The sequence below is a fragment of the Cervus canadensis genome, chromosome 5 (genome assembly GCF_019320065.1).
Source record: "Cervus canadensis isolate Bull #8, Minnesota chromosome 5, ASM1932006v1, whole genome shotgun sequence".
Taxonomy (NCBI): domain Eukaryota; kingdom Metazoa; phylum Chordata; class Mammalia; order Artiodactyla; family Cervidae; genus Cervus; species Cervus canadensis.
In genome coordinates, this window is record NC_057390.1 from 88709385 (window position 1) to 88735407 (window position 26023).

General features: G+C 39.9%; 2 protein-coding genes across 2 annotated transcripts; both read right to left on the reverse strand.

Annotated features, from left to right (window-relative positions):
• Window positions 1–2377: 2377 nt before the first annotated feature.
• Window positions 2378–3322, reverse strand: LOC122442677 (olfactory receptor 1L8-like). Its single transcript, XM_043470516.1, has one exon. It carries the CDS (start codon window positions 3308–3310, stop codon window positions 2378–2380), a length of 933 nt encoding a protein of 310 aa, XP_043326451.1. The 5' UTR covers window positions 3311–3322.
• Window positions 3323–14328: 11006 nt separating this feature from the next.
• On the reverse strand, window positions 14329–15261 carry LOC122442679 (olfactory receptor 1L8-like). The gene has a single exon (XM_043470517.1). The coding sequence runs from the start codon at window positions 15259–15261 to the stop codon at window positions 14329–14331; it is 933 nt and encodes a 310-aa protein (XP_043326452.1).
• Between the last annotated feature and the right edge of the window lie 10762 nt (window positions 15262–26023).

Here is a 26023-nt window from a genome sequence, read left to right on the forward strand (position 1 = left end):
GACTCAAGGGACATGGCCACAGCTCCATGGCCATGCCCAGTCTTAGTGAAAAGTGTAAAGACCAGGATTTTCTCTTCCAAACCCAAAGTGTTACTGGTAAAAACCCTAAGTTGTGTAGAAATGGGGTTGCTTCAGGCACAGACTGTTTCCTCTTTCTCTAGTTCTTCTCCAAAATCAGAATCAGGGCATTCATCGGAGGGTCTCACTGGTGATCTGATCTCCTTTGTATACCCTGTTTCCTATCATAACATGATATTATTGCTGCTTAAACAAAAGAAAACTCAATGATGATCAGCAGAGCAAAATATTTTACTATGCCTTTCTTAGCGATTGGTGTTTTATTTATTAAAAAACAACAACAACAACAACAAACATCCCTGTTTAACAAATTCTGATGTTACAAATATGCACAAACTTCTAGTCTGTTGTATAAGAGTGTGTATATGTGTGTGTGTGTGTGTGTGTGTGTGTGTGTGTGTGTGTGTCTGCGGGTGTATGTTTTCTTACTGTGTATGTAATCTCACCAGATACACAAAAATACACACACTCTCTCACTCTGTCTCACACACACAGACATTTTTTAAAAAAACCCTAACAAATTTACTTATATGCATTTTGGTCTATATTCATAATGGCTTTCAGGTAGCGCTAGAGATATACCTCCTTATTTATACCTATTACTGGTTATTTCTCTCTATGGAAAAATTGAACCCTATTTATCTATTTCTCTATTGATGGGCATTTAGATTATTTTTAATTTTTCTAACTTTGTCTATTATGAAAAATGGTGCAATCAGTGAGTGTCTGTATACATGTAGATTATACACTTGATATAGCATTACTGAAGGCATGAGTCCAGAATACAAAAATGGGACATATGGAGTGGTCAGAAATTTTCAATCATGAAGCTTCCCACATAAAACCTGATTAGTTATTCTAGGAGGTGCTCCTTAAAATGCAGATGCACAGGCCCACATGAGACCTATTGAATAATAGCTCCATGAAGAATGTAGAAGAATAATAAATGATAAAATATTCAGATATAAAATAAAGCTTAAAATCATGTTATTTTTTAAATTTAAAAATTTTAAATTTTAAATTATTTTAAAAATCCTTATTTTAAAATTACACAATTATTAGAGTAATAATAGAGAATAAATGAAGGAACAAAAGTGAACAGAGTAAAGTCCTTGCCTAGATGACTCTACTTCCCATAGCACCCATGTATGTCTCTGTCTGGTTTTAGAAGCTCCTAATTTTATCTGCATTTAACATTCACATGTGGGTTTTGGAAAACTCAGCAGTGGCCACAGGACTGGAAAAGGTCAGTTTTCATTCTAACTCCCAAGAAAGGCAATGCCAAAGAATGCTCAAACTCTGGGAGATGGTGATGGGCAGGGAGGCCTGGTGTGCTGCGGTTCATGGACTTGCAAAGACTCGGACACGACTGAGTGACTGAACTGAACTGAACTGTGGGTTTTAATACTCTCATTAGAATAATTCATTATAAGAACATATAACAACTCTTTCCCTGGGAAGCAGAAGGATCTGGTTGGTTATGGTGGTGGCAATAGAGGAAACTCTAAGGAGAACTGAAGCTAAGACAGGGGACAAGACCAGTGCCTTGAGGCACAAATACCAGATGACCAGTGTACAGAGCCAGAGGCAACAGAGCTTCATGCACCCTGGGCTGATTATCAGAGAAGTTGAGTGCTGAACTACTAGGTCACTTAGTTAAACAGGGCTAAGAGTTGGGCTTTTGTTCACTACAGAGCCCAGAACATTCTGCTGTCAAAAATATGGAAGAAGGAAGAGGCACAATCTCTGTATAACTGTTGCATTAGACACACTCCTTACTTGGTGGAAGCTTCAGTTTTTTAAGAGTCTCTCTCTTGTCACTGTCTCTGTCTAGCTGCTTCTTTATATAAATCACTGCAAATATTTTAAAAAAGCTAGTTCGTTACAGAAGTTACATTTAAACTCAAATTATATGAAGAGAATCAAAAGTTCTTGAACAGATGTATGTTAAATTCTAGGAAATTTTATGGGAAACAAAGGTCTCAACAGCATTTGGAGCAGTGAAAATGATGTGGTTTCCTAGAGAAGAGGAAGACAGGAAGAGAGTTGCAGATATGTGAAAACTGGGAGCCCAGATTCTGGTAGACCTGGAGCCTATTATTGAATCATCATAAAGTCTCCATGGTTGGTAGTTGCATGTGTAAAAAGTGGGTGCAACCCAACATCCATGACACAAATGAGTCATATCTACTGACCTACAAGAAATTATTATGTGTATCAGAAACCATCAGAAACAGAATCTAAGCCTCAAAGAAACCCATGAACATATCCCCAAAAGGCTAGGATTTCCTCCTTCTGGCTAGGATTTCCTCCTGCCAATCAGCTTCCTCAGGCCCCTCTTCATGTCTTTGTTTCTCAGACTGTAAATGAAAGGGTTGAGCATGGAGGACAAAACTGTGTAGACAAGTGTAGCCACTCGGTCCCGAACAGTGTAGCTGGACAAGGGCTGTAAATAGACATAGAAGATGCCTCCATAAAACAGGATCACCACAGTAAAGTGGGAGCCAGAGGTGGAGAAAGCTTTGCGTTTCCCTGCAGCTGAGGGGATCCTGAGAACTGCTATGAGGATTCGCACATACGAGAAAACAATGCATAGGAAGGGGGTCACCCAAAACACCAGTCCTTCTGTCTTTATTATGAGATCATTGACAAATACGGAAGAGCAGGACAATTTCAGCAGAGGGTTGATGTCACAGAAGAAGTGGTGGACAACATTGGAGTTGCAGAAGGTGAGCTGATTCAGCAGAAGTATGTGTAGGAGTGAGTGAAAGTGAGGCAATGAGCAGGAGAAGGCCACCAGCAGGACACAGTGGCGGTGGCTCATGATGGTGACATAGTGAAAGGGATCACAGATGGCCACATAGCGGTCATAGGCCATGGCTGCCAAAAGATAACTATCAGTGTTGCCCAAAGCATATGTAAAATACATCTGGGTCAGACATCCAGCATAGGAGATGGTCTTCTTCTCCGACAGGAAGTTCACCAGCATCCTGGGGACAATGGTGGTTGTATACCAAATATCAGTGAAAGACAGGACACTCAAGAAGACATACATGGGTGTGTGCAGTTGGGGGTCAGAGTGTATGGCCAGGATGATGAGCACATTCCCTGTTATGGTGACCAGGTACATGATGAGGAAGAGGATGAAGAGTGGCTTCTGGTCCTCTGGCCGCGAGGAAAGTCCCAGGAGTATGAACTCAGAGACACTGCTGGTTTGGTTGAGTCTTTCCATTGCCTTGTGTCTAGTTATGTACAAGAAGGTTTGTTATTTATCATGCTCCAATTCCATAGCCCAAATTTCAAGAACCCAGCAAGTCTTTGTTGTCCTCTATCTGGGCACTATTAGCAGCTGTGCTGGGAAAGCTTGTTACCCTCATGGTCCCTGGATGTGGTCCTCCCTTCCCAAATCCATGTCATCATAAGGCCCTTATGCTGAAACCTGAAGGAACAAAAGAAGTGTTTTCCTTTAGAATCCGTCACAGCTGGACCGCTTGATTCAAGTTCCTTAGTTCCTAGTTTGGGAAATCTGTGTCCCTGCTGGGAATACAGCAATAGAACAGAAATTCTTGCCTTTGTGTAATTCATGTAGCTTGGGTGATAAGTTGATGATCACAAACAGTATATGTAATATAATATCAGGTAGTGACACATACACGTAGCGGTACAGAATATATCAAGGATGTATATTGTCACCCTGATTATTTAACTTATATTAATAGTACATCATGCAAATGCCAGGCTGGATGAAGCATAAGCTTGAATCAAGATTGTTGGGAGAAATAGCGATAACCTCAGATACACAGATGATACAGCCTTCATGGCAGAAAGTGAAGAGAAACTAAAGGGCCTCTTGATGAAATTGAAACAGGAGAGTGAAAAAGCTGACTTAAAACTCAACATTCAAAGAATTAAGATCATGGTGTCCAGTCCCATCACTTCACGGAACATAGATGGAGAAACAATGGAAACAGTGACAGACTTAATTTTCTTGGCTTCCAAAATCACTGCAGATGGTGATTGCAGCCATGAAATGAAAAGATGCTCTCTCCTTGGAAGAAAAGCTATAACCAATCTAGACAGTGTATTAAAAAGCCGAGACATTACTTTACTAGGTCCATCTGGTCAAAGGTATCTTTTTTCCAGTAATCATGAATGGATGTGAGAGTTGGACCTTAAAGAAAGCAGAACACCAAAGAATTGATGTATTTGAACTGTGGTGTTGGAGAAGACTCTTGAGAGTCCCTTGGACTGCAAGAAGATCAAACTAGTCCATCCTAAAGGAAATCAGTCCTGAATGTTCATTGGAAGGACTGATGCTGAAGATGAAACTCCAATATTTTGGCCACCTGATGTGAAGAACTGACTCATTGGAAAAGACCCTGATGCTGGGAAAGACTGAAGGCAGAAGGAGAAGGGGACAACAGAGGATTAGAAGGTTGGATAGCATCACTGACTGGATGGAAATGAGTTTGAGCAAGCTCTGGGTGTTGGAGATGGACAGGGAAGCCTGGCGTGCTGCAGTCCATAGGGTCACAAAGAGTTGGACATGACTGAGCAACTGAACTGAACTGAACTGAGCCATACATTTGTTTAAATTAGAGTATTATTAGTATAAGCAGATAGAGATCATTGGAGGTGGGGAGTAATTTAGATATTGAAGTCACAGGACCCCTATTCTTTACCAAAGCAAATTCAGTTGTTATAAAACTAGACTTTGCATGTCTTTGATAGAAATAAGCATTTGCCAAAATAATCAACAGTGAATATCTGAGAGGAATATTGAATCCAATTCAACAGTGTTTTTTCCTTGTTTGGACACAGAATGAAAGGTTCTTAACCTTTGAAAGGTTAAGCCCTCTTTAACTCATGGCATGCTACTACCATCAGTCTGTGCAAATCTCCCCTTTTTCATAAATCGTTCTTCCCTTCATTAATCCCCTGTCCTACACCACTTTTGTACAGCAGGGCATCCATTGTTAACTATACAATTCATGTTTTAAAATTTATTCTCTCATATATTTATTCAAAGAAACCTATGAGAAACATGTAAATATGTGTCTTCCAGTCATACTCAGGTCATCAAGCCTTATGTGTGTGTGTGTGCTCAGTCGTTCAGTTATGTCCAACTCATTGAGGTCCCAAGGACTATAGCCTGCCAGGCTCCTTTGCCCGTGGAATTTCCCAGGCAAGAATACTGGAGTGAGGTGCCATTCCCTTCTCTGGGCGATCATCCAGGGATTGAATCCTTGTCTCTTACAAGTCCTACACTGGCAGGCAGATCCTTTACCACTAGCGCAACCTGGGAAGGCCTTGAAGTCATATATGATATATTAATTTATTGATTGATATGCTAATTTATTTAACATTGTTAAATTAATATATTCCTTCATTTATAATTAACTGCTCATATATTTATTTAAGTTATTAAACATCTTTAAACCACAAGTACTTCACGTGTAATATAGGACACAAATATTCACATTCTCATGAAGATTTGGAGAGATAATGCATGAAAACACTTAGAAGAGAGAAAAGCATATTGTCAGCATGGAGGAGAAGCTGATGATCCTCATCAGTCCCTGTATCACCTCCCTTTATCTTCTATTTCCTGATCTTCTCAAAATCAATTAATTTATGTACATAACATATCACATCCCTCACTGCCAAATTGTCTGGCTAATTTCAGGATTTGGCAGGTTTTTATGGAAGGAATATTTGTTTATGCCTCGAGTAATTGGATGAATCATAATTAAAGCTAATAATAATAACCAATATTTATGAGTAAGTATTACGTACCAAGCTTATGCTAAACATGCCACTAAATCCCAAGGAATTATGAAGCATTTCAGGAGACTAAGGCTTACAGAGGTGAAGTGGTTTGCTGAAGTTCACTAAGGATGTGAGAAGCAGTCAGGATTGGAACTCCAAGCTGGCTCACTCTGAGTTTATGCTCTCCGGTGTTAAGCTTCCCCTCCTCTAGTTATGGTATGTTAATCGTCTATCACCATCAACAAAGGCACTGGTTTTACTGTTCTAAAAATTTCCTACTAGAATTGCCCTTGTACTCTCTGACACACTTTCTTCTCCCATATTCAGAATTTACCTTTGTATTTGCTAGAGAGGTGGCCTACCTTTCTGTGTTGTAGAGATTGTGGAATTTGAAAATTTGTGTATCCATGATTAACAGGCCAAATCGGGTGGAAATATTGGCCATGTATGACTGTGGCATGTCTGGTGTGGGGAGCTGGTGTCGTACAGTGACACTGCCCTCTGCTGAAGACAAAAAGTGAGGGGTTTGATTTATCCTGTATCACCTGCTCACAAGCTGGTTCCTGACGTTTTATGAATAACAAGGGAGACACCATTTCTGTAAAGCAGTACATCACACGCAGATCAATATTCAAAAGTGAGTCATTTGTGAAAGGGCTGCCTGTGGAATGTGTGACACAAAAATTAGCGGAGATTTGGTGAATTAATGGAATTGATTCTCTAGCTCAGAGAAGTGAGGAACACCCAGGTTGATGACTAGAAACAGTAGGAGGATTTCTGATGGGAGAATCAGGAAGAACATTCTAAAAGCAGAGGGTGAGTGGATCAGTCCAAGACTGCAATCTTTCTCTCTCTCTCTCTTTTTTCTACTTGTGTGGTTTTGTTTCCATAAAAACAAATGGTATAGATGGCCTAGAAGTCCAACTGGCTGGACTTAAAACCAAATTCCAAAAGGAAGTTTTACTTCCATGGACCTATGACTTCTCAATCTGTGAAATATTTGAAAGTATCAGGGAGAAAAGAGTAAGGTACCAAACTGGGTTGGAGTAGCCAAGTGAATGGCCAGCTTCTGAAGCTCACCTCAACATTGAGATGCTTTTCTTTCCTTCCCAGCCACTCCAGAATATGACGTGCACCACATCTGTTAATCAAGTCAACTCTGCTTCTCAGCCAAAGTTCAGCCTTGGCATGTGTCTCCCATGTCCTTCTGGACTGATTGCCAAGGAGAGAAGCAGGGATGGAAGAGGAGCTTCTATACCACTCCAAAGTGATAACAGGTTTCCCTTCCCTGACCTCAACCCCCACTTCTTTCCTAACATCTGGTCCCTAGCTCACTGCTGCTTCTGCCAGCTCCAGATCTCAGAAGGCAGAGATGCTCCGACTCAAGTGGGAGGACTCCCCTGACTGAGGAAACCCAGCCAGCTTCTCATGAGTCTGAGGTCTACTCTAGCCTCTGGGGTGCTTGTTAGCCTGAGGGAGTTGAGGTGTGATGACTTCTCTAGAGAGGTTGTCCTGGGATCTCTGTAGGCAGAGAAAGCAGAATGGAAATCACAGCCAGCACTGCTGACTCTGAGGGGAGAGGGGACCCTTGAGATTTCCTGTTTAGATGTTGGGACTAATCTCAGATCTTCTGAACCTTAGTGCACTATCTCATGGGCATGCTTCAGTTTTCCCAACTATGTTTGATATGGACAAATACTCACGGGGGTGAATATTTTTATTTTGGACATTCAAATGTGGACCAAGGTGTATTCTAGATCCTGGCAGGTCATAGGTTAATACATTGGAAGGTTAAAGCTTTCAGGGAATGCAGTGGCACATCTATGTGCTCTCAGTGTCTGTGCTTCCCAGTATCTGGGTAGGTTTGTGGACTAGACCTTTTCCCTTATGGTATGCAGTTAACGTTTATGTATGTTTAAAGCACAGAGTCAGGCAAAGGATATTGTCATATGTAACAAATGGGCATTGGATAAAAATGCATGTGTTCCTGGGATAAAGCCCACTTGGTTGTGGTGTATGATTTTTTTAATATGTTGTTGGATTCTGTTTGCTAGAATTTTGTTAAGGATTTTTGCATCTATGTTCATCAGTGATATTGGCCTGTAGTTTTCTTTTTTTGTGGCATCTTTGTCTGGTTTTGGAATTAGGGTGATGGTGGCCTCATAGAATGAGTTTGGAAGTTTAACTTCCTCTGCAATTTTCTGGAAGAGTTTGAGTAAGATAGGTGTTAGCTCTTCTCTAAATTTTTGGTAGAATTCAGCTGTGAAGCCATCTGGTCCTGGGCTTTTGTTTCCTGGAAGATTTTTGATTACAGTTTCGATTTCCTTGCTTGTGATGGGTCTGTTAAGATCTTCTATTTCTTCCTGGTTCAGTTTTGGAAAGTTATACTTTTCTAAGAATTTGTCCATTTCATCCAAGTTGTCCATTTTATTGGCATAGAGCTGCTGGTAGTAGTTTCTTATGATCCTTTGTATTTCAGTGTTGTCTGTTGTGATCTCTCCATTTTCATTTCTAATTTTGTTAATTTGGTTCTTCTCTCTTTGTTTCTTAATGAGTCTTGCTAATGGTTTGTCAATTTTGTTTATTTTTTCAAAAAACCAGCTTTTAGCTTTGTTGATTTTTGCTATGGTCTCTTTAGTTTCTTTTGCATTTATTTCTGCCCTGATTTTTAAGGATTTCTTCCTTTCTGCTAACCCTGGGTTCTTATTCTTCCTTCTCTAATTGCTTTAGGTGTAGAGTTAGGTTATTTATTTGGCTTTTTTCTTGTTTCTTGATGTAAGCCTGTAATGCTATGAACCTTCCCCTTAGCACCGCTTTTACAGTGTCCCATAGGTTTTGGGTTGTTGTGTTTTCATTTTCATTCATTTCTATGCATATTTTGAATTCTTTTTTGATTTCTTCTATGATTTGTTGGTTATTCAAAAGTGTGTTATTTAGCCTCCATATGTTTGAATTTTTAACAATTTTTTTTCCTGTAATTGAGATCTAATCTTACTGCACTGTGGTCAGAAAAGATGACTGGAATGATTTCAATTTTTTTTGAATTTTCCAAGACCAGATTTATGGCCCAGGATGTGATCTATTCTGGAGAAGGTTCCGTGTGCACTTGAGAAAAAGGTGAAGTTGATTGTTTGGGGGTGAAATGTCCTATAGATATTCCTCAGCCATTAAAAAGAATTCACTTGAACCAGTTCTAATGAGATGGATGAAACTGGAGCCCATTATACAGAGTGAAGTAAGCCAGAAAGATAAAGAACATTACAGCATACTAACACATATATATGGAATTTAGAAAGATGGTAACGATAACCCTATATGCAAAACAGAAAAAGAGACACAGAAATACAGAACAGACTTTTGAACTCTGTGAGAGAAGGTGAGGGTGGGATGTTTCAAAAGAACAGCATGTATACTATTTATGGTGAAACAGATCACCAGCCCAGGTGGGATGCATGAGACAAGTGCTCGGGCCTGGTGCACTGGGAAGACCCAGAGGAATCGGGTGGAGAGGGAGGTGGGAGGGGGGATCGGGATGGGGAATACGTGTAAATCTATTGCTGATTCATGTCAATGGATGACAAAACCCACTGAAAAAATAAATTAATTAATTAATTTTAAAAAATGCATGTGTTTTCAGAGTTTATTCTCAGAGCAGTGTTTCAAGTTTAGTGTTGAGGAAATGAGATATTTATTAGAATCCTGCCCTTTTCTGTTAGTAGTTATGTTTAAGAAGTTACTTAGCCTATAGAAGCCTAAAGTTCTTCCTTTACTAAATGAGGATAACACCACTTCTTGGCATGAAAATAGGAGAGAAAATTTCATTCTGAATTTTATACAGAAAACATGGTGTATTTTGGTGACCATCATCCATAGCAAAGTTACAAGAAACAAAGCACATGGCTACTGCCCTCAAAATAAACCACTGCCTCATGCAATACCCATGAGTCCTTTTCCTTAGTTTATTTTTTAAAACTTGAGTTTACATATTAAGAGTAAATAATGTAGAGACAAAAGTCTTGGCTTTGGGTCTTGTCTCCTCCACTTACTATTCATGCGTCTGTCTTTCTTTCTATTCATTTATCTTCTTGACAAGTATTATTAATTTTTCCAGCTTTATTGACATATAATGGACACATAACACTGTTTATGGTGTCCAACACAGTGATTTGATAGATGTTTTTATTACAAAATGATTACCACAATAATGATAGTTAACATACATAGTTATGATTTTTGTAGTGACAACTTTTAAAATCCATTGTCATAACAACTTCAGATATACAACACAGTCTTGTTAATCCGAGTCACCATGCTGTATCTTTACCTACACTACAAAGATGATAACAAATTATTTCCCAAATTGACTGTACTAATTTATATTTCTACTTCCCTAGTGGATCAGATGGTAAAGAATCTGCCTGCAGTGCAGGAGACCAAAGTTCAATCCCTGAGTCAGGGAGATCCCCTGGAGAAGGGAGTGGCTACCCACTCCAGTGTTCTTGCCTGGAAAATTCCATGGACAAAGTAGACTGATGGGTTTCAGTCCATGGGACCATGAAGAGTTGCACACGACTGAGTGACTAACACACACACATATTCCTACTAGAGCACAAATTCATATTTCTAAATATTTTCTTAAACCCTTAATAGTATCCTCAGAATTCTAATTTTTTGTCATCTATTGGTGTGCAATGACTTCCCATTGTGATTCAATTTGAATTTCTCTGAGTATTAATGAAATGCAGCATCTTTTCTTGATTATTGGTCATTTAGATTCCCTTCTCTTTTGTGAAATGTTTATGCAATTCTTTTTTCATGGATGCCCATCCCCCTCAACTCCTGGCTTTGCATGCTTTTCTTGCTGATTTCTTGGGATATTTATGTACTCTTAATCTAAGTGTTTTGATGGCTTTGTGAATTTCAAATATCATCTACCATTCTGTTATTTGTCTTTTTCTTCTATGACATCCTTTGATTTTAACACAATTTACTATTTTCTTTTATGGTTAGTGTTTTCTTTCTGTTTCTTATTGAATAAATATTTTTCTATCTTAAGGAGACAAAGATAGTCTCCTATATTGTTTTCTCAAATTATCTAGGGTTAAACAGATCACCAGCCCAGGCTGGATGTATGAGACAAGTGCTCGGGCCTGGTGCACTGGGAAGACCCAGAGGAATCAGGTGGAGAGGGAAGTGGGAGGGGCGATCGGGATGTGGAATACATGTAAATCCATGGCTGATTCATGTCAATGTATGACAAAAACCACTACAATATTGTAAAGTAATTAACCTCCAACTAAAAAAAAAACAAAAAAACAACTAATAGCTTTTGGTTTTCATATGTAAGTTTGTAATTCATCAGGAGTTAAGTTTTGCATATGGAGGGTGGTAGAAATCCAGTTTTATTTTTCCATGTGAAGACCCAACACTCTTGGCTCCATTCATGAAAAGATGCTCTTCAGTGTCTCCATTATAAGTCAAGTGTATACCAACGTGTGAGTGTATTTCTGGGTTCTTGATCATATGCTTGCTGTCTTGTTGTCTAGCCCTTCACCAGTATCCACAGAGCCTTAATGACCATAGGTATATAGTGAGCCTTGATGTCTGGCAGACTAGTGATTCTCACAGTATTGTTTCTAAGTATGTCACATCACTTGAGGACTTGTTAGAAATGAAAATTCTTGGACCTCACTCAAACTGACTCAAGGGACATAGTCATAGGTCCATGGTCATGCTTAGTCTTGAGGAAAAGTGTTAAGATCAAGATTTTCTCTTCCAAAGTCAAAGTGTTGATGTTGATAACTCTGCGTTGTGTAGAGTTGCGATTGCTGCATGCACCGAGTGTTTCCTCTTTATCTAGTTCCTTCCAGTATGAGAATCAGGACACTGAGTGGAGGGTCCGTTTGCTGATCTGACCTCCTTTCTATCTCCTCTTTCCTACGCTGGCATGACATTCTTGCTGTTTAAATTAAATACTGCAATAAATACTACGAAGACACAGTCATCAAGACAGTATGGTCCTGGCACAAAGACAGAAATATAGATCAATGGAACAAAATAGGAATCCCAGAGATAAACCCATATACCTATGGACACTTTATCTTTGACAAAGGAGGCAAGAATATTAAATGGAGAAAAGACAATCTCTTTAAAAAGTGGTGCTGGGAAAACTGGTCAACCACTTGTAAAAGAATGAAACTAGAACACTTTCTAACACCATACAGAAAAATAAATTCAAAATTGATTAAACAAAATAAAAATGATGAGATGAACAAAAGAGCAGCAGATTTTGTTACAATTGTCTTAGTGATTAATGCTTTAATTAGACAAAAAATACATGTCCCCTCATAAATTCCAACAATACAAATATGCACGAACTAAAAAGCTAACATTATTTCCTTCTTAGTCCATTGTTCTTTCCTAGATTTAAATATTTTATTTAAAAATTTAATACAGGTTATTAATTTACTTTTTATCCACAAATAGGGAAACAATATATTTAAACATTAAGTCCAACAACATACCTCATACACAATTTTATGGTGTTGAGTTAACTGTTTTTAATGGGATGATTTTTTCCTTAATATATTAATAGCATATATTGATAATCTCACCAGTAACACAAACGTTTCCACTTATATATACTCAAGTGTATATACACATTCATATATATTTATCTTAGCAAGCGTCCTCTTAAACATTTTGCTTTGTATTCATAAGAGCTTTTCAGGTCAGTGATAGATATACATCTCATTATTTGTAACTTTTACATATTCTTTCTATGGAAAAAAGTCACCATTATTTATCTAATTCCCTATTGATGGACATCTGGTTGTTTCTAATTTTTCTAATTTTTTACTTTCATAAACAATGTTGGAAGCAGCGAGTGTCTCTTTACATGTAGCTTTATACAGTTCATGGAGTATTACTAGAGGCATGGGTTTAAGAAATTCAAACAATGGGTCATAAGGAGTGATCAGAAATTTTCAGTCATGAAGCTTCTCACATAAAGACCAGTTTAGGGTTTTCCTTGGTGGTTCAAGTGGTTAAGAATCCATCTGCCAAGGCAGGGGACACGGGTTTGATTCCTGGTCTGAGAAGATTCCACATGCTGTGGAGCAACTGAGGCCGTGCTCTATGATTACTGAACCCATGTGCTCTAGAGCCTATGTTCTGCAACAAGAGAAGCCACTGCAATGAGAAGCCCTTGCACAGAGGAAGAGTAGTCTTATTCACAGCAACTGGAGAAAGACCATGCAGCAATGAAGACACAGGACAACAAAAAATAAACAAATAAAATAAATACATTTAAAAAAAAGTCCTGGTTAGTTTTTTCTAGGAATTGCTTATTAAAGTGCAGATTCACAAGCCCCACATGTGACTTACTGAATAGTAACCCTGGGAAGAATGTAGGAGAATAGTATTAATAAATGATAAAATACTCTTATGAAATAAAGCCTAACATCACAGAGTAAATAATGGAGAATAAAGGATGAAACAAAAATGAAGAGAATAAAGTCCTTGCCTAGATGACTCTCTACTTCCCAGATCAGCCTAATATATCTCTGCATGGTACCGAGAGCTCTGAGTTATATCTGCCTTCAGTGTTAACATATGAGTTGTAAATCTCAGCTCAAAAGCTACTGAGAATAATTCTAAGTACATACAATTCTTTCCCTGGGAAGAAGACAGATGTGGATGGTTATGATGGTGGAAACAGGGGAATCTCTAATGGGAACTGAAGCTAAGAGAGGGCACAAGATCAGTGCCTTGAGGCAAAGATACCAGATGACTAGAGACCCAGAGGCAACTCAGCCTCATGCACCCTGGTCTGATTATCAGGGCACTTGTGTACTGAACTAATAGGTCACTTGACTAAGCAGGGCTAAGAGTTGAACTTTTGTTCACTACAGAGCCCAGAACATTTTGCAGTCAAAAATATGGAAGAAGGAAGAGGCACAATCCCTTGTATAACTGTTGGACCAGACACCTTCCTCATTTGATGGAAGTTTAAGTTTTATAAGAATCTCAATCTTGTCACTCTCTGTCTAACTGCTTCTTTTTACTAAATCACTGCAATGATTTTAAAAAAATTAGTTCAACACAGAAATTTAACTAAAAGCAGAAGGATATTAAGGGAATCAAAAGTCATTGAACAGATGTAAATCAGTCACAGGAAATTTGGGGTAAAGAGAAAGGTTTCAACAGCACTTAAGCAAATAAAGATGTGGTTTACTGAAGAAGAGGAAGGTAGGAAGACAGACGTAGATATATGAAAACTGGAAGTCAAGATTCTGGAAGACCTGGATCCTATTACTGAATCATCATAAAGCCTCCATGGTTGATAGTTGTATGTGTAAACAAGTGGACACATTTCAACATTTATGCCACATGTGAGTCATACTTGATGACTTATAAGAATTTGTTATGTATATCAGAAACCAGCAGCAAAACCTATGAACATGTCCAGAAAGCTTCTGGCTAGGATTTCCTCCTGCCAATCAGCTTCCTCAGGCCCCTCTTCATGTCTTTGTTTCTCAAACTATAGATGAAAGGGTTGAGCACGGAGGACAGGACCGTGTAGACTATTGTAGCCACTCGGTCCCGAACAGTGTAGCTGGACAAGGGCTGTAAATAGACATAGAAGATGCTTCCATAAAACAGGATCACCACAGTAAAGTGGGAGCCACAGGTGGAGAAGGCTTTGTGTCTCCCAGCAGCTGAGGGGATCCTGAGAACTGCTACGAGGATTCGCACATACGAGAAAACAATGCATAGGAAGGGGGTCACCAAAACAACCAGTCCTTCTGTCTTTATTGTGAGATCATTGACAAATATGGAGGAGCAGGACAATTTCAGCAGAGGGTTGATGTCACAGAGGAAGTGGTGGATAACACTGGAGTCACAGAAGGTGAGCTGATTCAGCAGAAGTATGTGTAGGAGTGTGTGAAAGTGAGGCAATGAGCAGGAGAAGGCCACCAGCAGGACACAGCGGTGGCGACTCATGATGGTGACATAGTGGAAGGGATCACAGATGGCCACATAGCGGTCATAGGCCATGGTTGCCAGAAGGCAGCTGTCAATGTTACCACAGGCATATGTAAAATACATCTGGGTCAGACATCCAGCATAGGAGATGGTCTTCTTCTCTGACAGGAAGTCAACTAGCATCCTGGGGACAATAGTTGTTGTGAAGCAAATGTCAGTGAAAGACAGGACACTCAAGAAGAAATACATGGGGGTGTGAAGTTGGGGGTCATAGCTGATGGCCAGAATGGTGAGCAGGTTCCCTGTTATGGTGACCAGGTACATGGTGAGGAAGAGGATGAAGAGTGGCTTCTGGTCCTCAGGCCGGGAGGAGAGTCCCAGGAGGATGAACTCAGAGACCCTACTGGTTTGGTTGAGTCTTTCCATGATTATGGAGCCAACTAAAACAGAGAAGACTGCTACAGTGTAACACACATCTCTATGACTAAAATCACAAACAAGCCAACAAGTCTGTGCTTCTTCCTACCTTCATTTTCTACCTATAGGTTTGTGACTAGCTGCCACATAGGCAACTTGTCACCTTTGTGGTCCCTGAACTTGCCCTTCCTTCTCAACCCTAAGACTTCTCATGCTTCTTGTGTTGATAGCAAGAACTTTTGAGGAAGAGCAGAGCTGAACCTTCACTAGTTTACTTTTAAACATAGAAACAATTGTTTACTGAAGACCTATTCTGCCAAAAATATTCTGGGAGTGGGGAAACAATTGTGAACATGACATAGTCAGGCCTGTTTGTGGGCCTGGCTTTCTAAGGGAAGATCTATCTGCCTGTATATCCATTTATCTTTCTATTTATCTATGGATCTATCTATCTATCATCAGCTAGTTCTGCATTTTATAAAGAGAAATAAAGCCACATAAGGGTATAGAGATAGACAGAAATAAGGTTGGGAATTTATTATTTCAGATAAGGTGGTTTGATTTTTCTCTATACATAAAATCAAATTTTCAGTGGTGGCACATTAAAATTTATCTTTGAATTTCCTTTCCAAACAGGGGGCTTGATAAAAATAATCAACAGGGAAATCAAAGGAACAATAGACCTCAGCCAACAAAGTTTTACTGTTGTGCTTGTTTTACCCTCAGAGGCACTTATACAGAAGCTAATACTTCTTAGTGAACATCAAATTATACTACCAGTCCATACAAATCTTTATTCTTATATTGACGTTGTTACTTAATTTTCCCTCAAGCTCCTTAATCATGTGCCCACATCTTGGGCCCCCAACTGTTAAGCAAGCACGTCCTTAAACGCCATCAACCACTTGTTTCTTGATCTGTGTTTATAGCTTGAAAGGGCTTCCCTAGTGGCTCAGACTGTAAAGACTATGTCTGCAATGCTAGAGATGAAGGAGACTTGGATTTGATCCCTGGGTTGGAGAGATCCTCCAGTGGAAAAAAATGGCAACACATTCCAGTATTCTTGCCTGGGAAACGCTACAGACAGAGGAGCCTGGTGGGCTATAGTCCATGGGGTTGCAAAGAGTCAGACACAACAGAAGCAACTAAACACACACAGGCATCTCCTTGAAAAACATACACTATTGCTTTATGTGTGTGCTTTTATTCCATTTACTTTAATAATGCTGTGGCATGTATCTCATTCTGTTTTTCTCTCTTTATAAACATTTTTTTTTTGGAGAACTATCTATGTCCTGGTTCTTTAATTAAGACTCTTTCCATTGTAGATATGCAGCACACTTGATTTAACACGTTTCTCTAGATGTCTTCTATGTCTATGCTACAGTGAACAATGTTTATTCAAATACCCTCATGTTCACAAAGTGTTTCAAATGTTTCATCCAGAAAGTGAGAAAGGGCTCATTGGATAGGTATTTTTTAATAGTAGTTCCAGAAATCATTCATCCATCCATTCATTCATGCAGCAATTAAATGCTTACTTTCCAGCTGGTTATTATCAGGCAAGTTATTAAATATCTTGAAACTTCAGTTTTCTCATTTGTAAATAGAACATACTAATACTTACTCTGTGGCTCTCCCAGGCGGTGTTAGTGGTAAAAAATCTGCCCGCCAATCCAGCAAGTGCAGTAAACGTGGTTTTGATCCCTGTGTTGGGAAGATTCTCTGTAGAAGGAAATGGCAACCCACTCAAGTATTCTTGCCAGGAGAATCCCATGAACAGAAGAGCCTGGAAGGCTATAGTCCATGGGGCTGCAAAGACTTGAATATGACTGAGCATCTTAGCACACAAAACAATAGTTACTCTATAAGATTTTTATGAGGTTTTCACAATAGCTTGTGCTTAAAGCATTTTAAATGGTGTCAGGGACACAGTAAACATGTGATACCACTGTCTTCTCCCCATTATCATCATTGCCAGTGACTTTGTCCCCAGCCAAGCATTTGTTCATGTTCTCAAAATCAATGAATCTGATAGTTAAAATGACCCTAGCTCTCACACTCTAATGCTCGAATGGTCAAATAAACTTGGTTATGAGTTTACGACACCTTTTTAGATGGCACTTTTGTCCATGCTTTGAATAATCTGAGAGTGAACTGTAATTAAGCCCTTACTTTGTATAGGATGTACTTTAATTCTCATGACAACCTTGTCAGGCATAAACTATTATTCTTCTCATTTTGTTTCCAATGAGGAAACAGATATAGAGACAAAGTAATAGGCCATACATCAAGTATATAGGAGACATAGGAATCAAACTCTAAATTAACTGTAAGTCTCAAAACTTAACCACTATGCCATATTTTTTTTCATATTTTCATAAAACTAAATTGATAGGGCCTACATGGGGGCTCATTGTTAACATGGTTCATTATGTTGACCTTGCAAACAAAGAATCAAATTACAGTGATCCTTGAGATTGACGGAATTGCCCAAAGGACATTCTCTTTCCCCACTGGCGGTTCCCTTCTCAAGGCTATGAGACCACCGGATTCCAAACCTCTGGCTAAGTGGCTGCAGACTCAGCTACAAGCTAAAAATTAACCATCCCTTCAGAGAATTTTTCATTGGCAGCGTATAAGAAAGACCCCATCAGAAAGGGAGGATGCTGGTTCTCCTCAAGGGCCAGTCACTCCCTCATTTCCCTCTAATCAGTTTCCCTTTTCTTGCCCGGCTCACTCTCTATTTCTCCACACTTGCCTTACATATACAAGTATATATCTGAAACAGTCATGCTTAAGATCAATTTTTCCAGGTTTAGTTATTTTCTATTTTGACATATACACATTTTTTTCTTTAAATGTTTTTTGTCCCACATTAAGAACATACCTTTGCTGTTACAATGGGAAACCTATGTTTTCTGTGTTGGACAGATTGTAGCATTTGATAATTCTAATAAGCAGGCTTCATTGACAACAATAAGGGAGAATTTGGTCTTTGATGGCTGGAACATTAAATTTGTATATGATTGAGGGTTTAGTAGAAAGTGCACTGAACTTGGGAGCAGAAGGTGGGGTTTTGTGCTGACTTTCATTACTTACTCACTGAGCAATCTTAGGTATTCTAAAGCGATAATAATATAGCACATATAAGTGCAGTTTATAAAACATACATCCTCAAAAAATGTTGTTTGTGAAGGAAATGCCTGAGGAGTGTGAGATGAAGAAGATTCGAAATGGTGAAGTAAGATTGGATCTCCTGTGCTGAGTACTTTGAAAAACTGGAATGAAATTTTGAAAGTGAGAATTTGAGGAAATCATTCTAAAAGCCTGGGATGTGTCTGTGAGGGGAGTTTTTTTTCTTTTCTACTGAGTTCCCCTTATCCACTTACTGGGGACCTGCTTCCTCAAGATCCATGGGATAACAACAGACCCTGGCCCAGTAGTCATACGGGGTGGTCATAACATACAAAGTTAGTCTTACATGTTAGGCTGAACTCTGTTTTATACAGTATCCATGTGATTTTTGGGAATGGAATTAAATTCAAAACTGAATATTGAGGCTGAAATAAGTACCTGATTGAGGTGAATGTTTAGACGGGTAGTCAGTCTACTGATGTTCACTTTCCATATCCAGATATCTTCTCATCTTGCCCAGTAGTTTTTTTTTTTAAATCTGGTCTTCTTCCTGTACCAAACTGGTTAAGTTCACATATCAGAAAGGTGATCTTTTTGACCTCTAGCCAGTGATATGCCACAAGAGTTGAGAGGAAGGACAAGAGCAGGTTGCTCTAGGTTCTAAACAGGTCAAGCATTTTCTTGATACTGCCTCACATCCCTGCTTCTTCCTCGGCCTCTGTCTCAGTACTTTTCTGATTTCTCTGTTTCCCATTGCAAAAGGCAGAACTGCCCAGACTCGCTGAGGCAGGAACTCTCTTGGTTGGGGAAACCTGTCTGCTAGCCTCTCAGGGGTTTGAACCAGCTCTCCTTGGCCTTTTCTGGGTCTCTGCTGGTAAGGGAGCTATGATGTGCTTATTACAGCCTGCCTCCCTAAGAGAGTCTGCTCTGTGACTTCTCTAGGTCCAGAAATCCCAGGGGGCAGCAAAATTGAGTTCAACTGCCCTCAAGGAGTCAGAGGACTCCTGAGGAGTCCTTCTGAAGACAGAGGCTATTTTCAGAGCCTTTTAAGCTTAGCATGAAGTCTCCAGGACTTGCTTTAAGTAAAGTGTTAGTCACTCTACCATCTGATTCTTTACTATCTGAGCCATCAGGGAAGCCCATAGTTTCCTCAACTGTGGGTAATCAGAGGTCATATAATATTGTGTGTGTGTGTGTGTGTGTGTGCGTGTGTGAGGTGAATAGGAAATGGGTTATCTAGGAAGGAGACTTTGAGATGGAGATTAGCATGGAGAATGTTTATTAGGGAGTGCTTTTGGGTGGGGCTTTCCAGGTGACACAGTAGGAAAGAATCCAACCGCCAGTGCAGGAGATGTGAGTTTAGTTCCTGGATTGGGAAGATTCCTTGGAGGAGGAAATGGAAACCCACTCCAGTATTCTTGCCTGAAAAAATGTAATGGACAGAGGAGCTGGTGGGTTACAGACTATGGAGTCATAAAGCATTGGACACAACTGAGCGACTGGGTATGCACACTCTTGCATTAGCTTTTTTATCTTTTCTTGTGGCCACACCACATGGCATGTAGAATCCTAGTTCCCTCACCAGTGATGGAACTGGTATCCCTGCAATGGAAGCAAAGTCATCCCATAGATCACCAGAAAAGTCCCCTGGGGGTGCTCTTGGAATCAATAGCTGTGGTTGGGTAGAGGGAGAAGTTGTGTTGTGAAGAAGTCCCACTGAAGATCCCAGCTGACCCTACTGGGAACTCTGGAGCTTGGATGTCAAGGAGTATGGTTCTTTATACACCCATGCAGCTGACTGGATGTAGGCTGTCCTGGAAGGTAGCATTTTCTTTGGTGAAGAAGTTTCTTTTAGCCAAGATCATCTCCAGAGAAAGCTTAAAGTTGAGGACGCTCTTACAAATCAACCATTGATGAGCTACAGCATAGTCAGTGTTCATTTTTGACCTGCCCTTACATGGCAAACTGACCCACTTGTAAACCAGATTCAGGCTTTATCCTCCTCTGTCAACTGGTTACAAATACTCTCTGCAGTCATAGCTTTCTGATTCTTCTCTTAGATCATAGGCCCTAAAAATGACACTGATGTGAAGGGTTCCCCTTATTTTTGTAGTGTTTATCTCCCACCTTCAGGATTGTATGTGTCTTGCTAAAGCTCCAAAGTGTTAGCAAATTCCTGATTTTCTGGCCCATTACCATGGTGTCAGTGATATAGTGGGAGAGTATTATCTTTTGCATAATATCCAGATTGTCTATGTCTTTTCAAAGTATATAGTATACATAATATATGTGTTGTTGTTGTTCAGTCACTAAGTCATGTCTGACTCTTTGCAATCCCATGGAGTGCAGCTTGCCAGGCTTCCCTGTTCTTCACCATGTTCCAGAATTTGCTCTAACTCACGTCCATTGAGTCGATGATGCCATCCAACCATCTCATTTTCTATTGCCCCCTTCTCTTCTTGCCCTCAGTCTTACTCAGCATCAGGGTCTGTTCCAAAGAATCAGCTCTTCACATCAGGTAGCCAAAGTATTGAAGTTCAGCTTCAGCACCGCTCCTTCCAATGAATATTCAGGGTCAATCCTTTAGGATTGACTGGTTTTATCTCCTTGAAGTCCAAGGGACTCTCAAGAGTCTTCTCCAACACCGCTGTTCAAAGGCATCAATTCTCGGCCCTCAGACTTTTTTATGGTCCAACTCTCACATCCATACGTGACTACTGGAAAAACCATAGCTTTGACTATACGGACTTTTGTCTGCAAAGTGATGTCTCTGCTTTTTAATACACTCTCTAAGCTTGTCATAGCTGTTCTTCCAAGGAGCAAGCGTCTGTTAATTTTGTGGCTGCAGTCATTGAACTGATTTTGGAGCCCAAGAAAATGAAATCTGATACTGTATGATCAGTATGATACTGAAAATCCACATTTTCCTCATCTATTTGCCATAAAATGATGGGATCAGATGCCATGAACTTCGTTTTTTGAATGTTGAGTTTTAAGCCAGCTTTTTCACTCTCCTCTTTCTCCTTCAACAGGGGGCTGTTTTTCTTCACTTTCTGCGGTTAAAGTGGGATCATCTGCATATTTGAGGTTGCTGATATTTCTCCCGGCAATCTTGATTCCAACTTGTGATTCACCCAGCCCAGCATTTCGCATGATGTACTCTGCACATGAATTAAATAAGCAAGGTGACAACATATAGCCCTTACTTACTCCTTTCCCAATTTTGAACCTGTCCACTGTTACATGTCTAGTTCTAACTGTTGCTTCTTGTCCTGCATACAGTTTCCTCAGGAGGCAGGTAAAGTGGTCTGGCATTCCCATCTCTTGAAATATTTTCCAGTTTTTCCTGATCCACACATTCAAAGGTTTTAGCATAGTCAATGAAGCAGAAGTAGATGCTTCTTTGGAATTCCCTTGCTTTTCCTATGATCCAGCATATGTTGGCAATTTGATCTCTGATTCCTCTTCTTTTTCTAAATCTAGCTTGTACACCTGTAAGTCTCTTGCTGGCATGTGAAATGAATGCTGTTGTACAGTTTTTTGAACATTCTTTGGCTTGCCTTTCTATGGGATAGAAATGAAAACTGATCTTTTCCAGTCCTGTGGCCACTGCTGAGTTTTCCAAATTTGCTGGCATAATGAGTGTAGCACTTTAACAGCATCATCTTTTAGGATTTGAAATCACTCAGCTGGAATTCCATCACCTCTACTAGCTTTGTTCATAAGAATGCTTCCTAAGGCCCACTTGACCTCACAATCCAGGATGTCTGGTTTTAGGTGAGTGACCACACCTTCGTGGTTATCTGGGTCATTAAGAGCTTTTTTGTACAGTTCTTCTGTATTCCACCTTTTCTTATTCTCTTTTGATTCTGCTGGGCCCTTGCCATTTTTGTCTTTTGTTGTGCCTATCTTTGCATGAAATTTTCCTTCAGTATCTCCAATTTTCTTGAAGAGAACTCTAGTCTTTCCCATTCTATTGTTTTCCTCTACTTCTTCACATTGTTCACTTAAGGCTTTCTTGTCTCTCCTTGCTATTCTCTGGAATTCTGCACTCAGGTATATCTTTCCCTTTCTCCTTTGCCTTTTGCTTTTCTTCTTTCTAAGCTATTTTTAAGGCCTCCTCAGATGACCGCTTTGCATTCTTCCATTTGTTTTCCTTGGGGATAGTTTTGATCATCACCTCCTGTACAATATATGAACCTCCATCCATAGTTCTTCAGGCACTCTGTGCACCAGATCTAGTCCCTGAATCTATACATCACTTCCACTGTATAATCATAAGGGATTTGATTTAGGTCATACCTGAATGGCCTAGTGGTTTTCCCTACTTTCTTCAATTTGGGCCTGAATTTTCCAATAAGGAGCTGATGATCTGAGTCACAGTCAGTTCCAAGTTTTACTGACTATATAAAGCTTCTCCACATTTGGCTGCAAAGAACATGATCAATCTGATTTCGGTATTGACCATCTGGTGGTGTCCACGTGTAGAGTCATCTCTTGTCTTGTTGGAATAGTGTGTTTGCTATGATCAGTGCATTCTCTTGGCAAAACTCTGTTATCCTTTGCCCTGTTTCGTTGTGTACTATATGGATGATAGCAAAGTTTCCCAAATTGACTGTACCAATTTATATTTCAACTAACAGCATAATTTTATATTGCTTCATATTTTCTTAAATCCTTAGTATTTATTCCAAGAACTTTAATTTTTGTTATTTGTTGGTGTGCAGAGGCCTCCTATTGTGATTTAATTTCAATTTCTCTGATTATTAATGTAACACAACATATTTTCATATGATTATTGGTCATTTAGATTTTCTTCTCTTTTGTGCAATGTTTATTGAATTCTTTTTCAGAGAGCCTCATTTTCTTCAACCCCCAGCTTTGCCTGTCTTTCTCACTGATCTCTAGGGATCTTTATATATTCTTAATCTGAGTGTTTTGTTGGTTTTATGAATTTCAAATATCTTTTACTCTTCTGTTACTTGTCTTTTTCTTCTATGATGTCTTTTGATATTAACATGGTCTAATTTACAATTTTCTTTTATGGTTAGTGCTTTCTTCCTGTTTTTTATTAAGGAAATTCTTTTCTATCTTAAGGAAAAAGAGATATTCTTCTATATTACTTCCTAAAACCTGTTAGTTTTTGGTTTTCCTATGTAAGTTTGTAATTCATCAGGAACTAATTTTTGCATATGATGTGTGGTAAGAATCCAGGTTCACTTTTCCACATGAATTTTCAACTGTGTTAGCTGCATTCAAGAAAAGATGTGCTTCATTCATAGGTTAAGTGTATAACAATGGGGGGCAGAGTGTGTTTGTTTCTGGGCACTCTATTTATGGCAGCTGTCTTGTTTGTCTAGTCTTTCACCAATATCCACATAGCCTTCACTACAATAGGTCTACAGTGGGTTTTGATATCTAGTAGACTAGTGATTCTGAAAGTATTGTTTCTTAATCAAAAAACAATGTGGCATTGTATGTGGCATCACCTGAGGACTTGTTAGAAATGAAAATTCTTGTACCTCGCTCAGATTGACTCAAGGGACATGGCTACAGCTCCATGGCCATGCCCAGTCTTAGAAAAAAATGTAAAGATCAGGATTTTCTCTTCCAAACCCAAAGTGTTAATAGCAATAACACTAAGTTGTGTAGACATGGGGTTGCTTCATTCACTGACTGTTTGCTGTTTACCTAGTTTTTCTCCAAAATGAGAATCAAGGCATTCAATGGGAGGGTCTCACTGGTGATATGATCTCCTTTATATCACCTCTTTCCTATAAACACATGATATTATTCCTGCTTAAACAAAATAAAACTCAATGATGGTCAGCAGAGCAAAAGATTTTATTACACTTTTTTAAGCGATTGTTTTATTTATACAAAAAATATATCCCTGTCTAACAAATTCTGATGTTACAAATATGCACAAAATATTTTGTGCAAAATATTTCTAGTTTGTTGTATAAGTATAAATGTGTGTGTGTGTGTGTGTATCCAGCTGCATGGCACTGGAGTGACTGTGAAGAGATCCTCATGTCCAATGTCAGGAGCAGTGGCTGTGCTTCCTTGGAACAGCTGTGAGTAGATACCCCACGTCCAAGGTCAGAGAAACCCCAGTAAGATGGTAGGCACTGGAGCGGCTGTGAGGAGACATCCCATGCCCAAGGGCAAAGGAGAAGCCCCAGCAAGATGGTAGGAGGGGTGAATTCGCATTTACACCCAAACCCCATTCCTGCTAGAGATGCTCAGAGGGCTCAAACAAGCCTTGTGTGCACCAGGACCCAGGGACACCACACAGAATGAGACAGAACTGTGTTTGAGCATCTCCTGTGGAGGTCCGGCTCAGCAGCGGACTGCTATATGCCACAGGGACAGGGGCTCTGGGTGCAGCAGACTTGGGTATGGCATAAGCCCTCTTGGAGGAGTTCACCATTAACCCCACCATAGAGCTGCCAGAACTTACACAGGACTGGGAGATAGACTCTTGGAGGGCACAAACAGAACCTTGAGCAGCAGGACCCAGAAGAAAGGAGCAGTGACCCCACAAGAGACTGACCTAGACTTGCATGTGAGTGTCCAGGAGTCTCCAGCAGAGGCGTGGGTCGGTGATGGCCTGCTGCAGGGTTGGGGGCACTGAGTGTAGCAGTACATACATGGGATCTTTTGAAAGAGGTCACCATCATCTTCATTACCTCCACCATAGTTTGGCCCCAGATAAATTGCAGGGAGGGAACACAGCTCCACCCATCAACAGAAAATTGGATTAAAGAATTACTGAGCATGGCCCAACATGGTTTACAGAACTAAAGAGCTGAAGCAGCAAGCTGCGGCTGCATGGCACTGGAGTGGCTAGTGGCCAAGAGGACATACCCCACGTCCAAGGTCAGGAGCAGTGTCCAAAAGGAGATACCTTATGTACAAGATAAGGAGCAGTGGCTGCGCTTTGCTGGAGCAGCCATGAAGAGACCCCAAGCCCAAGGTAAGAGAAACCCCACTAAGATGGTAAGTGCTGAGAGAGGGCATTGAGGGCAGACAGACTGAAATGACAATCACAGAAAACTAACCAATCTGATCACATGGACCACAGCCTTGTCTAACTCAATGAAACTAAGCCATGCCGTGTGGGGCCACCCAAGACAGACGGGTCATGGTGGAGAGGTCTGACAGAATGTGGTCTGCTGGAGAAGGGAATGGCAAACCACTTCAGTATTCTTGCCTTGAGAACCCCATAAACAATATGAACAGTATGAAGGAAGCAACACTGTAATCAGACTGATTATATTCTTTGTAGCCAAAGATGGAGAAGCTGTATACAGTCAGCAAAAACAAGACTGGGTGCTGACTGTGACTCAGATCATGAACTCCTTATTGCCAAATTCAGACTTAAGTTGAAAGTAGGGAAAACCACTAGACCATTCATATATGACCTAAATCAAATCCCTTATGATTATACAGTGGAAGTGAGAAATACACTTAAGGGACTAGATCTGATAGAGTACCTGATGAACTATGGATGGAGGTTCATGACATTGTACAGGAGACAGGGATCAAAACCATCTGCAAGAAAAAGAAATGCAAAAAGGCAAAATGGCTGTCTGAGGAGACCTTACAAATAGCTGTGAAAAGAAGAGAA

Bases quoted from the DNA above. Each gene is read 5' to 3' on its own strand.
- LOC122442677 (XM_043470516.1), bottom strand. From the start codon at position 3,310: ATGGAAAGACTCAACCAAACCAGCAGTGTCTCTGAGTTCATACTCCTG.
- LOC122442679 (XM_043470517.1), bottom strand. From the start codon at position 15,261: ATGGAAAGACTCAACCAAACCAGTAGGGTCTCTGAGTTCATCCTCCTG.